The sequence below is a fragment of the Medicago sativa genome, chromosome 8 (genome assembly GCF_051527215.1).
Source record: "Medicago sativa cultivar Bolivia chromosome 8, Bolivia_mono, whole genome shotgun sequence".
In the NCBI taxonomy this organism is placed as follows: Eukaryota; Viridiplantae; Streptophyta; class Magnoliopsida; order Fabales; family Fabaceae; genus Medicago; species Medicago sativa.
Genome location: NC_140756.1, coordinates 5059905 through 5073688, shown reverse-complemented (window position 1 = coordinate 5073688; position 13784 = coordinate 5059905). Strand labels below are relative to the sequence as shown.

The following is a 13784-nucleotide window of genomic DNA, read 5'->3' as shown; positions in this document are numbered from 1 at the left end:
CCTGAATCCACAAGGACAGTAACGGGTTGGCCTTGAATGGCGGCTTGAAAACGCAAAGTGCGTGGTGAAGGGTGGCCGGTTGCTGCTTGTAAGGAAAGGTGAAAGTTTTCTGTGTTTGGGTCAGGAAGGTTGTTGGTATCTGTGGGATTGAGAGCTAATAGTGAAAGAGATGGGTCAGGTGGTGTGTATGGAGTAAGCTCCAGCTCTGAGGTAAGGAGGGAATCATCTTCAGTTTCATCACCTAGAAGTAGAAGGAACTGCGGTTTACAAAGATGACCGGTGTGAAAACGCTCATCACAGTTAAAGCAGAGGCCTTTGGCGAGGCGTGCTTGCATTTCCATGGGTGTGAGTCGTTTGATTGGTATGGTGGTTGAAGGTGAAGGTAATAATTTTGGAGAGGGGGTTGGTAACAGTGGTGGCTTTGGGCCTGGATTTCTGGAGGCGTTGGTTTGGAAAGGTCGTTGAGCTAATGTTTTAGACTCGATGAGCTTCGCGAGCCCAATGGCTTGAGATATAGAGGTTGGTTGGTGAATGGCTAGTTCATTTTGGATGTTGAATTTCAAACCGGAAACAAAACAGTCGACAATGGCAACTGGTGAAAGGCTAGTAACACGATTGCAGAGCCGCTCAAATTCTTTTTGATATTCAGCCACAGATGCGGTTTGTTTAAGTTTGAATAAGGCTTGTTGGTGGTTGTCATAGGCTGAAGGGCCAAAGCGGATCTCTAAAGCTTGCACAAATGATTCCCAGGTGGAAACCAAGTGGTTATTGTACATCCACTGATACCAGCTTAAAGCATCACCAGACATGTAACCGGCGACGTGTGCGAGTTTCTGGGTGGTTGGAATATTGTAGTGGGTGAAGAACTGCTCAGCTTGAAAGACCCAATCCATAGGATTTGAGCCATCAAAGGGGCTGAGGCGCAGCTTGGGTGGTTTGGGAAAAGGGTTGTTGTTGTTATGAAGTTGTTGCTGTGGTGTTGGTGTGGATGAGCTGCCTGGAGATTGTTGTGAGACAGTGTGTAAACGGCTGTTAAGATCTTCAAGGGAAGAGGAATAAAGCACATGCCTTTCATCTTGTGTGTTTTTAAAATGGGTAAAAGCATTTGTGAGGGCAATGATGGAGTCATGAAGTTGTTGGGTAGTGATTTGGGGGTTGCTGTTGGTGGGGTCGGCGCGTGGAGGCATGGGTGTGGAAAACGAGAGCACCAAATGATAGGGTTATGCTATAGTCACAGAGGGAAATTAAATTTCCAATTCAAATTGGAAAAGTCTTAAGAGAGAAGAGAGAATTTTTCATAAAAGTGTTCTGTCTTTTCATTCATCATTGGTCCACTTATACTGTTGTGCAGAATACAAGATCAGAACTTTCTAGGCCTAGGACACTTGTCCACAATTCATTGCTTAAGACAACAAATAAAGAAATTGTAAATAAATTTAAATACTCTTATTCTTATCTAGTTCCCTAACGGAATACTACAGCTGTATCCAGCTTTGTCCTACTAGCTCTTGTCCTGGCTCTAATCTTTGAACCTGTCTGGTATCCTGATTGTCCTTTTGGGCCTGGATGTTTCTGTCATGATTGGGCTTTTGATAGCAGAAGGCCTTGTATCACAATATCAAGTGAGAATACTCAATGAAGCATCCTTTTGGATCCGAACTTCCAAGTCTAGTCCCCTGCATTCATAGTTTTCAAACATTCTTAAGTCAACCAAACAGGCAATCAATTGAAACTTAACGGTTAAGAACAACACTGAATGGAACATAAGATTGATTGACATTGTTTTAATTTTATGTTATATGTGTGTATTGTTTCATATGGTATCAGTCATTTTTTTCTTATAATTTGTTGTGATGCAAAAGTTTAAATCAATCTTGAATCGTCGATCAATTTGACAAGAAAAAAAAAAAGAAAGGTTTCAAGCGGTGAACACATTTTGCCTCTGTATGCTGACACAATTCGGCAAATATAATACGAACTATTTGTTAAAGTTTCCCAAATACAATCCAATCTGTGTTAATTTTTACATTGCAATCTGCCTCTAAACACGGTCTTCTTGGTGGTTTGACACATTTAAGATTCTATTGGCCCATCAATTTTGCGAGGTTCCGGCAAATACAATTTGAACTGTATATTTAAAGGCTTTGGATAGGTATGAACAATTTTATAACAGTTCGGAATATATTTGTCGAAATATGGTTCAGATCATATTTGCGAAACAAAGGCTATTTCGAAAGAAATAAAATATGGCACGTGAAAAACCAATAGAATGGGAAAAGCAATAGCTAATTGAAAATAAACAGTTTTTTTAAGTATCATTGATGTCTCCCAGTCCCTCATAAAATTCGGAAAATAACTATCAAAAGTAGTTTTTTTTTTTTTTTAATATATATTTGGTAGATAACTCCTGAATAACCCTTTTTCAGTATCAGATATTAAGAGAGTTTAAAAAAAATATTGATACTCTATTATCCATTAAAAATATCGTATCTATCCATGGGAATAAAAGTGACCCCTGTATTATTTTTAAATACATTAACGATCAATGTCATCATCCAATGATAAAGAAACTTTATTAAGATAATGTTAGACATCTTTTGCTAGAACGTGTTGGTGTATGAGTTGTACTTTTCATTAAATAATTTTTTTCTTTCTAAAAACTAAGATATGGTATAGAAGTAATGTATGATAAGAGGGACTACATTAACTTGTATTATTTATAAAGTCCAAATGTTAGCCATACACTGAGCTATTATTTGATTGGAATGACAGCTCAATTTTATAATCCTCTGGCTGTCACATAGCCATTTTAAATTTATAAACTATATCTTAGTTATATATAACACCAAGAAATATACTTTAACATACTTGTTTAATGATGAGATGAGTTAGTTGAACTTTAACATTTAAATTGTATATCTCATTCTTTAATACGGTTTTTAATATTAGGAAAGTGTTAACTAATGCACTAGTTATGATTTTTTATATTAAATTTTTTAAGGGACGGTTTTTTATATTAATAATTCTTAAAATAAATAATAGTATATCAAAGTATTATGATTTCTTTCTTAGGGGTAAAGTATAATGATCTTAATAACTGAACATGGAGGCGGCTGCATGTGGATAGTAAGTCTTTGGTCAACTTTGCAATTCTAAAATTCTAAAATAATGTTGATAATGATTTGATGCCAGATGTATTGTGACCCGCTGACCCAATAGCACAATGTAATAGGTGATACTTACATGTAATTACATATTTTGAAGAAAAAAAAAATACTCCTTCCGTTTTAAAATGAGTGTCACTTTAGTTAAAAAAAATTGTTTCAGAATGAATGTCACTTTACATTTTCAATACAACTTTAATTTTTTTCTTCCAACTTTACCTTCAATAAATACTCCAATTTTTCTCTCACACAATTTTCAATTCAATTTTAATTTTGTCTTTTTCTTATAAAGTAAAGGCAGTTTAGTAAAAGCGTTATATCTAATGATTATTTCATTCAATTTCTTAATTTATGTGTCAAAGCCTAAAACGACACTCATTTTAAAATGGGGGGAGTATAAGTTACACTGTTTGAGTTTGAGTAAGTTGAAATCAAATTTCAAATGCACTAGGGGAAAATTAATCTTCCAAAATAATTTATGTAAAGCATGTTTCCCGGAATAACTTTTTGATGAAGCATGTAGCTAGAAATTATTTTAATCAAACCGATGTATATGAAAGAGTATATTAGAGCATCTTCAATGCTAGAACAATGTTAATGTTCTCAAGTTAATCTTTGTGGGCCAATAATTACCACATAGAATTTAAGAACACTCTCTCATTTTCACTACAATGCATTTAAGTTTTTAATTTGTTTTATATGGGGTTCACCATGAACTTCACATGTATTTTCTTTTCATTCTCTCTTTTCTCTCTCCTTGTTGTTTGCTTTCTCTAACATAGCAACTGCAAGAACAAGCTCCCCCCTGGGAGAACGATTCTCTAATCTGTCTGCCAAGTCATTCTCCTCCAATGGCCTAGAACAAAATTCTATGTTCTTATGTTTTAAGAACAATATGAAGAACCAGCGGTGTTGATGCTCTTAAGAGATATCAACTTTATAAATAAATATGATCTTAGTGCTAAATAAATATGATCTTAGTGCATGTTTAGAATCTCGATTAATTCGACAAAATCCCCCGAATATTATAATTCTTTTGAACTCAATGTTCATCTAAACATTTACTTAATATGGGTTTGGTATGTCGTCACGTTTTACAAAATCGTGACAAAAAGCCGGGTCACCGTGAAAGTTAATTGGTTTGGCTTCTATTTTTTCACGGACATGACTTGTTGGGATGTGGGTTTGGCATTTCAACTGCCAAACCAAACATATGCTTAATATTTTGAGCTATAATACTTTGTCGTTGAAGAAAAAAAATGTATAAAGTGGTACATTTCTTCTAAGAAATAGAAAAGTTTTCCTAGTAAATTCTTATTTGAGTGAATATATAGTTGTTTCCATTTCAATTATTGGCAACCAAACAACAAAAGGAAGGAATTATTATACACATAAAAATGCCTAAAAAAGAAGAAATGTTTTCTTTTTTAATTAAAGGCTCATACACATCAAGATGAAATGAAATTCAAGCAAATTCAACAAACCAATAGTACATAAATTATGGTGATTAACAATAGCACTGTCTCTTCCCTAGCCCATCAAACCCAAAATCATTGCTGAAACAAAGAAAGAACCAATCAAAAGACTAACACCATTGGCAACACTAACAGCTCCATTATCCTTTGGTGGTGATGGAGAAGTTGAGTTTGTCTCTGAAGGAGCTGATGGTGTGGTTGATGGAGTAGTTGATGGTGTGGTTGATGGAGATTTTGTTGGTGGGGGGGTGCCACTTGGAGTTGGGGTGGTGCTAGCAGCAACAACATTGACTTCAAGCTTCATGCCACCAGTACTAGTACAATGACCTGGAGTAGGGCATATGAAGTAAATTTTTCCTGCTTTAGTCAATGCAACCTTAGAATTTCCATCAGCATAGTTCTTTATGGCGTTGCTTGAAGTGCAGCTTTTGTAGTCACTTTCATCAACTTCATCCACTTGGTGGAAGGAGCCATATTTGAACACTGTTTTTTCAACACACAAAAAAAATTGTTAACTCTAATGTAGATTGCAAAATACTTTTACATTATTTCTATATTTAAGATTTCATGATGTAATAGTATTTTTAGACCTCAAATTTAGCATTATCAAACGTTTTCATTTTTTCCAAATAAGAAAAAACATAATATGCATATTTCAGTATATAAACAAAAGGCAAGCAGACAACAAGCTGTGCGCCGTTAGAATGTATACATACCTAAGTTATCACCAACTTTGAAAGTTTTTCCAGAAGCCCATTTGGTGTAATCAACTCCTTGATTCCATCCACTGGCATCACCAACAGTGAAATCAGTTGCAAATGCATAAGGAAAGGCCAACAAAAGAACAAAGAAAGATGCTATCATTGATGTATTCATGCCTATAAACTTTAGTTCTCAAAATGAAAATGTTTGTAAGAAAGAAAGTGTTTGTAAGAAAATGTTTCTAGTATATAAGAATTAGAACTTGTGCCAATGATAGATGAGGTTATGGAAGGAGGGGTATATATAGTACTAAATATTCCTTTGTTTACTATGTCAATGTCACCAACAACTCCATGTTGAATTTAAATTTAATTAATATGAGAGTAGTTATGCACCCAAAAAAGAGAGAGAAAAAATAATAATGAAGTGGTTATTGACAATTTGACATTGTATTCTAATTTCTAAAGGCAGCTTCTACCTAATGCATTGAGATTCTTTTACCATAAAAAAATTGTGACTTGGCAAGCTAATAGACATGGAACAAATCGACAAGTTGTATATTACACATTTACCAGGAAGCACGTGTGGTATTTAATGGATAACTATGACATGATTACACACAACGTACGCGGAAAAAAAGTTAACCAATGCGGACTAAAACTTATTATTGGTGGGATCCTTAAAATTGACACTTCTTAACAAGATTTTTTTTGATAGGATTTGAAATCCGGACCTTGCATATATTATATATTGTTTTAAGCTAAATTCACGAGTACATTTTATAACAAGACTCTAAAACAAATATCCAATTTACTTTGATACTCTTGACGTTGAAAAATAAATTAGAAAAGTGATTATTTTATATAAGTATTATGTACATTTCTAATCTAATGTTTATTCTCTCCGTTCTAAATTAAGTGAGTCTTTTACTTATTTCACACGTACCAAGAAAAATGCATAAGTGAAAGTGAGAGAGAAAAATTGTTTTAAATATTTTTGTCAAGTATCGGTGCATTCACCATTATCATAAATGCAAAATAAAAGATATTAAATTTATGATAATGTTGAATGCATCAAGAGCACTTAAAATAATTTTCTTCAAAGATTTCTCATCACTAGAGTTAATCATATTCAAGACGTATCGGTACTAAAATAAAAATATACAAATGCTAGTAATTTTTTGATAGAGTATTTGTGATAGTCTCATTTGTCCAACCCTTCCGTAAGTTTGTCAAAAAATAACTTCTTTAACAATGTAGGAGTAGTTGAAGACTTTAAGGGGGTTTCAATTATGAAGTCAATTATTTAATTTATTGGAATGTTTGTTTCTGGAGAAGGGAATAACTAACTAGGAAAAAAAACTAAAAGCAAAAAAATTATCATTTATATTTTTTATTCTTATCTCGCGTCCATGTCACAAAGGTTGGCCTCTTTTTCTTTGTTCCAAAGCCTCAAGGTTGAATAGATTAGGTAATCTTTTGAAAGAAGCATATGATGTGGCATGTATGTGATGACCAAAACAAGTCAAATAAACGTAGCCAAAAAAGGCACGAATAGTCAGTTGGTGTGTGCTTCAAATTATTACTATCATCTTACGTGTGGAAGGCTCCTAGAAGATCATGAAATATATATATATATTTTTTTTTATTGGATTATGAAATATATTTTATAAAAATTAAATTAAAGTTTGATTTTTTAAATTATTTTTATTTTCATATTTCACTTTTGTTCTCAATTTTTTCATTTGTCATGGTCTCTTTTCATCCTTCAGACATTTTTGTTCCTAAATACGTTCGTTATATGTTTTAGTTATTTCTATTGATTTTTTCCTTGAGTTTGTCATGTACTCCTCTGTTTTAATCATATGGTAATGTATAATTTTGATATTTAACATCTTTGATTATTTATCGGCAAAAATCATAAAATAAAATAAAATAAAAATTGATAATTTAAAATATTCATCGATACAAAGTCAATATCATCTTATGTTCTATATTTTTTCCATCTCAATTGATCAAAATGAAAATTGAGGTCGAGCAAAAAAACATTTAAAAAACGTAAAACATATCACGGCCGTATGAAAATAAAGTGTTTGTTTTTGTGTTCCTCAATCATTTCTACATTTCTTATGTTTCCTTCTTTTTGCTACGGCAAGCGCCTTATAATCAAAATTCAAAATGACATTAAGAGACCAAGTGTTCAATGTATGTAAACCGTTTATCATTGTTTTTTGATCATCTAGATCCCACAAAAAAACTACCGAACATGTGCTTCTAATTAACTTATGACTGCATACCTAAATATCACATGCACTATCCTACATGTTGTGTTACACATTTGGAATTAATCCAATTAGTAGTCATTGGCACCAAATGCTCGAATACTTTACATCATGGCATGGTAGTATAGTATTATTTCTTTTGCTACAAAATGTTTTCATGAGTTGGATTGCAATGCATATTAGCGCAGATATTGCTTTCTTGCTATTCAAGTAATCTTAATAATGGATGAATATTGAGAGAAGGAGAAGAATGGAGAATGAGAAAGTGGTTATGGAGTGAGAGAAGAAAGTGTTATGGTTTTCATTAATGAATGAAAAGAGATTTTACACGTTATTTATATACATGACTTGAGAGTAAGTCATCTAGTAATTAACTAACTAACAAACTTATCCACAAGTAAAACGAATTATAAAACTAACTCTACTAAATGATTATGGATTAATCACATCTAATAAACCCCATTAATTCATAATCCTAACAATCAATGAGACCTAGCTTGTCCCTTAAGTAAACAAATTTGTCAAGCTTCAAAAACTTGGTGAATCTATCAACTAGCTGCACTTCAGTTGGACAATATATCACTTCAATCATGCCCTTTGTCACTTGTTCCCTGATGAAATAGAACCTAGTTTCAATGTGTTTACTTATCCAATGTGTTATAGGATTCTTAGCAAGATTAATAGCTAATTTGTTATCAAGTTTCAGCTTCAAAGGCTTTTCCACTTCACAGTCTAGTTCTTTCATCACCGTATCCAGTCAAATTGCTTGACAAGCTACAAATGTACCTGCTATGTACTCAGTTTCGCAATAAGATAATGCAGTAGTTGGATGCTTCTTAGTACACCATGATATTGCAGCATTGTTGAACTTGAAGACATAGCAAGATGTGCTTCTCCTATCACTTCTATCTTCACACCAATCTGAATCAGAGTAGCCTATCAGTACAACCTTTTCTCCATTGTGATAGATAATTAGCAAGTGTACTAATTTATATCGAAGTAATAATTTAATTCGTATCCACAGGGACTGTTCTAATCTCTACTTGGCAATTTCATTAACATTTAAGAGGTAAGTAAATAAGGGGGTTGCCTTAGGCAAATTGGTTTTTGGTTGCAATGATAAATAAATAACTGAAATATAAACTTGGTTTTGAAATAATTTTAGAGAAATGACTAGGTCATTCGATTCATCTATACATCACTCATTAGTAACCTGTTTCTTAAGTCTACGAATGTCACAAAGTCAACGACGAATTAACAAATTAACTTAGGTCAATCCCTTGATCCTAAGTCCTCTCATCTAATCATAATCCCCTAATTCCTTAGGTGAACCTATAATCATCAAAGGCTATTTAGTCCGTTAATTCAATTATCACTATCTAACAACGCTCCATCCCTAGATTGTCCGTTAGATAGAACAACATAAATATTTCCGAGATACACGCTAGTATCAGTAGTCATATAATCTCTTAAAACAATTATATTGGGTCAGAATCATAAAAGCATTAAGAACAAAATATACTGAATAAACTAGATTGACATTGATAAACGTAAGAGTTTCAGGTTACATCACATGAGCTAGTACAAAATCATCTCTTGACCTAATCAAAGAAATTAGCTAGACATAACAAATGAATAAACAACACGAATAAAAGAAATTACAAACATAGATGTTTTGCTTCTCTTCGATCCTTGTGCCTTCTATTTCTTTGTGTATGCGCAGCTTCCGTTTCTGTTTCTTCCTCTCCAAAACCGTGATTCAGCCTTGTTCCCCAAAACGTGAATGAATATCCTCCTTTTGTGTTGTGACTTTTATATCATTCATTGCCTTCAATTCTTCTCTCGGGTCAAACAACTTTGCTTTTGGTCAAAAGCCCAAATTTTCATTTAATTATGCATATAAGATATTTCTTCTCATACCTTTATTATTTGCTAGGCTAGACAAATGGTTCAGTACTAGTTGTTACTCATTAATATGTCACCTTATTGAATCAACAAATAGTAAAATATACTACTTGACTCAATAAATCAAGAACGACAATTTATTCAAAATGACTCTAAATTAAATACTAAAATAATAATAATAATAGACTAAAAACTTAATTAAAAAGACTCTAAAAATAGTGAATGACTGACTGTCATCACATTGCTTTCAGTTGGAAATAGCAAGTCAAGCTTCATTGCTCCTTTCACATATCTTAGCACTCTTTTAGCTACAGTGAGATGAGATTTCTTAGGATCATTCATGTATCTACTGATGATACTTACTGCAAAGCATATATCATGTCTGCTATTGCATAGGTATCTCAGAGATCCAACTATCAGTTCGAATTCTGTAGCTTCTACTTTCTCTACATTGATGCATTCATCCAGCTTAGCATTTGTTTCAGAAGGATTTGTGACAGTTCTGCAATTTGTCATATCAAACTTTTCTAGTAGTTCACCAATGTACTTCTAATGATGCATAACCATTCCCATTGCAATAGCAGTCATTCCTAAGAAAGTTTTCTAAATCAGTCATTTCAAATTCCCACTACATTGTGTGTTTGAACTTCGCAATCTCGCTTTGATTACTTTCAGTTACCAATAGGTCATCCACATATAATTATATCGTTGTGATATCACTTTCACTCAAGTTCTGAACATACATACCATATTCAGCTTTGCATCTTTTAAATCCAATTTGAATCAGGAACTGGTCAATTCTCTTGTTCCATGCTCTAGGATCCTGCTTCAATCCATAAAGTGCCTTATGCAGTTTGTATACCATATGCTCCTTTCCTTTTACTTCAAATCTTGGAGGATGAGTAACATATACACTTTCTTCTAATAGTTCATTTAAGAATGCAGACTTCACATCTAAATGAAACAATGACCATTTCTTACTGCTATCTAATGCAACAACCAATCTCACAGCTTCTAGCCACTAGCCTTGCTTTGTGTTTTGAAATCGTGTCATCTAGATTCAATTTTACCTTCAAAATCCATTTCACATCAATGGTTTTCTTCTTCTCTGGTAATTCAACTGATTTCCAGATGTTAGTCTTCTCAATAGCTTTGACTTCTTCTATCATAGTTTTCTTCCATACACCTATTTGCATTGCTTCTTTGTAATTAAGTGGTTCAACATCAGGTAGAAATGCAAAGTGAATGAGCTCTCCTTCATCATTCATTGCAGTATCAGGTAGCACCTCACAATCTTCAAGTCAAGTGGGAACTTGTCTAGTTCTATATGGTCTCACTACAGGTTGAGCTTCTTCTTCATTCTCAATTACATTATCTGTCTCATCAATATCTTCATCTAAATCTTCACTTTGATCTGATTCAGCGGATATATGTGAATTCACATTTCTGATTTCATATATGTTTTCCCAGTTTTGTGTTTCGTTTTCGTTCACTATCACATCTCTACTTATTTGCACCTTTTGAGTTTTGGGATCATACAGTTTGTGTGCTCTAGTTGAATGATAGCCTATCATTACCATTTTCTCACTTCTATCATCAAGCTTGCTTCTCTTTGCATCAGGAATGTGTTTGTAATAGATTGAGTCAAATACTTTTAAATGCTTCACATTTGGCTTTCTTCCATTCCAAGCTTCTTCTAATACTTTTGTTTTCAGCTTCTTTGTCGGGTAGTTGTTTAGAATATAAGCAGCAGTATTCACTGCTTCTCCCCAAAACTTGTGAGGCTTGTCCTTTTGCTTGAGCATGCTTCTTGATGTATCAAGTATGATTCTATTTCTCCTTTCTACTAAGTCATTGTGTTGGGGAGTGTAGGGAGAAGTGACGTCATGAGTTATACCTTCTCTAGCAAAAAATTCTTCAAAATCTTTTGAGGTATACTCCTTAGTCCTTACCACCATCAGTTCTCAAAATCTTAATTGATTTTTCACTCTTTCTCAACTACGACTTTGAATTTCTTGAATACTTCTAAAGCTTCACTTTTAATTTTGATTGTTTAAATCCACAACATTCTAGTATGCTCATCTACAAAAGTGATGAAGTATCTGCTCCCTCCTATAATAAGTACCTCAAATGATCCACGTATATCAGAATGTATGATTTTTAAAGCAGTTTTGATCTCTTTTTTAATTAAAGGCTCATACACACATGAAGATTAGATATAAATCTCACATCATTAAATAAAATTCAATCAAATTCAACAAACCAAGAATACATAAATTAAGATGATTAACAATAGCATTGTCTCTTCCCTAGACCATCAAACCCAAAATCATTGCTGAAACAAAGAAAGAACCCATCAAAAGACTAACACCATTGGAAACACTAACAGCTCCATTATCCTTTGGTGGTGATGGAGAAGTTGAGTTTGTCCCTGAAGGAGTTGTTGATGGAGTAGTTGATGGAGTGCCACTTGGAGATTTTGTTGGTGGGGGGGTACCACTTGGAGTTGGGGTGGTGCTAGCAGCAACAACATTGACTTCAAGCTTCATGCCACCAGTACTAGTACAATGACCTGGAGTAGGACATATGAAGTAAATTTTTCCTGCTTTAGTCAATGCAACCTTAGAATCTCCATCATCATAGCTCTTTATGGTGTTGCTTGTACTGCAGCTTTTGTAGCCACTTTCATCAACTTCATTCACTTGGTGGAAGGAGCCATATTTAAACACTGTTTTTTCAAGACACAAGAAAAAATTGTTAGCACTGTAATGTAGATTACAAAATACATTTACATTATTTCTATATTTAAGATTTCAAATTTAGCATTATATCAAACTTTTTCAATGTGGAATAAGATTTCATTTTTTTTCAAATAAGAAAATGTCGATGATGCCTCTTGATGTTTGTCCTCTCTCCTTCCTTATAAAAAAAATAAAATTAAGCAAAGATGCATACATACCTAAGTTATCACCAACTTTGAATGTTTTTCCAGAAGCCCATTTGGTATAATCAACTCCTTGAGTCCATCCACTGGCATCACCAACAGTGAAATCAGTTGCAAATGCATAAGGAAAAGCCAACAACAAAACAAAGAAAGAAGCTATCATTGATGTATTCATGCCTATAAACTTTAGTTCACAAAATCAAAATGTTTTTAAGTGTTTGTAAGAAAATGTTTCTAGTATATTAGAACTTGTGCCAATGACAAATGATGTTATGGAAGGAAGGTTATATACATAGTACTAATTATTCCTTTGTTTACTATGTCACCAACTACTCCATATTGAATTTAAATTTAAATAATATGAGAGTTGTAATGCACCCAAAAAAGAGAAAGAAAAAATAATAATGACAATTTTACATTGTCTTCTAATTTCTAAAGGCAGCTTCTACTTAATGCATTGAGATTCTTTTCCCATAAAATATGGTGACTCGGCAAGCTAAAAGACATGGAACAAATTGACAAGTGGTATATAATGTATATATTATGATATTTTTTTATGAATAATGTTAAATGTTACGAATAACTCACACGAAAACCACGAAAGATTATAGTTTTCGATGTAGTAGGAATTGCAATTAAGTTAGTTGGTGTCTTGGTGATGCTCAATACTTATTTTTTTCAGGTAGTTTAGTGGCTAGATTCACACACATATGTGTGGAGAAGTGGGGAATCTGATGTTTGAATCCCGACCCCTACACATAATATCTCTGGTAACTACCAACTGAGTTACACTTACGGGACAAGTATCATGTACAATTATAAGCTGATGTTTATTATTTTTGTTGTTAACACCAAAAGAACAAATGTTTTTGTTGTTAAAAAATTATTGTTCTATAAAATATTGATAAATGGTCTACCCTTTTTACCTCAACCAATAAAGAGTTATTTTGAACTAGTAAATTGTTGATTCCCCCACTACACTTTTAGTTGAGATGACCATCTTTATCAACTTTTTTAATTTTGGTTACCTTATTTTAGAGAAAAGGTATTTTCGGAACATTTTTTAAGAACCTTAAATATTTGGTTTATATAAAAATTTGTATATTGATGCATAGGAAATTAAGTATTTAACCTTTTAATTGAATGATTTTTTTAATTTAAAATTCTTAAAGATTGTCCCAAAAACATTCGTTAACAAAACTCTATCTTTAAATGATCATATAGATCACATCATTTTTTCCCCTCAAAGTAGTAGTCATACTCAAGACGTATCAGTACCAAATGTAAATATATATTTTTTTAGTAGTAGTCAA

General features: G+C 33.0%; 2 protein-coding genes across 2 annotated transcripts; both read right to left on the bottom strand.

Annotated features, from left to right (window-relative positions):
* Positions 1–4562: 4562 nt before the first annotated feature.
* Positions 4563–5616, bottom strand: LOC146896349 (mavicyanin-like). Its single transcript, XM_085732253.1, has 2 exons — positions 5356–5616; positions 4563–5122 (listed from the first exon to the last, which is right to left on the bottom strand). The coding sequence occupies exons 1-2, from the start codon at positions 5513–5515 to the stop codon at positions 4695–4697; spliced, it is 588 nt and encodes a 195-aa protein (XP_085588379.1). The 5' UTR covers positions 5516–5616; the 3' UTR covers positions 4563–4694.
* Positions 5617–11739: 6123 nt separating this feature from the next.
* Positions 11740–12876, bottom strand: LOC146896348 (mavicyanin-like). The gene is made up of 2 exons (XM_085732252.1): positions 12487–12876; positions 11740–12255 (listed from the first exon to the last, which is right to left on the bottom strand). Exons 1-2 carry the CDS (start codon positions 12644–12646, stop codon positions 11837–11839), a joined length of 579 nt encoding a protein of 192 aa, XP_085588378.1. The 5' UTR covers positions 12647–12876; the 3' UTR covers positions 11740–11836.
* Positions 12877–13784: the final 908 nt, after the last annotated feature.

Coding starts and splice junctions, on each gene's coding strand:
- LOC146896349 (XM_085732253.1), bottom strand. CDS start 5,515: ATGAATACATCAATGATAGCATCTTTCTTTGTTCTTTTGTTGGCCTTT. Junction 5,123..5,355: donor CAAAGTTGGTGATAACTTAG/GTATGTATACAT, acceptor TTGAAAAAACAG/TGTTCAAATATGGCTCCTTC.
- LOC146896348 (XM_085732252.1), bottom strand. CDS start 12,646: ATGAATACATCAATGATAGCTTCTTTCTTTGTTTTGTTGTTGGCTTTT. Junction 12,256..12,486: donor CAAAGTTGGTGATAACTTAG/GTATGTATGCAT, acceptor TTGAAAAAACAG/TGTTTAAATATGGCTCCTTC.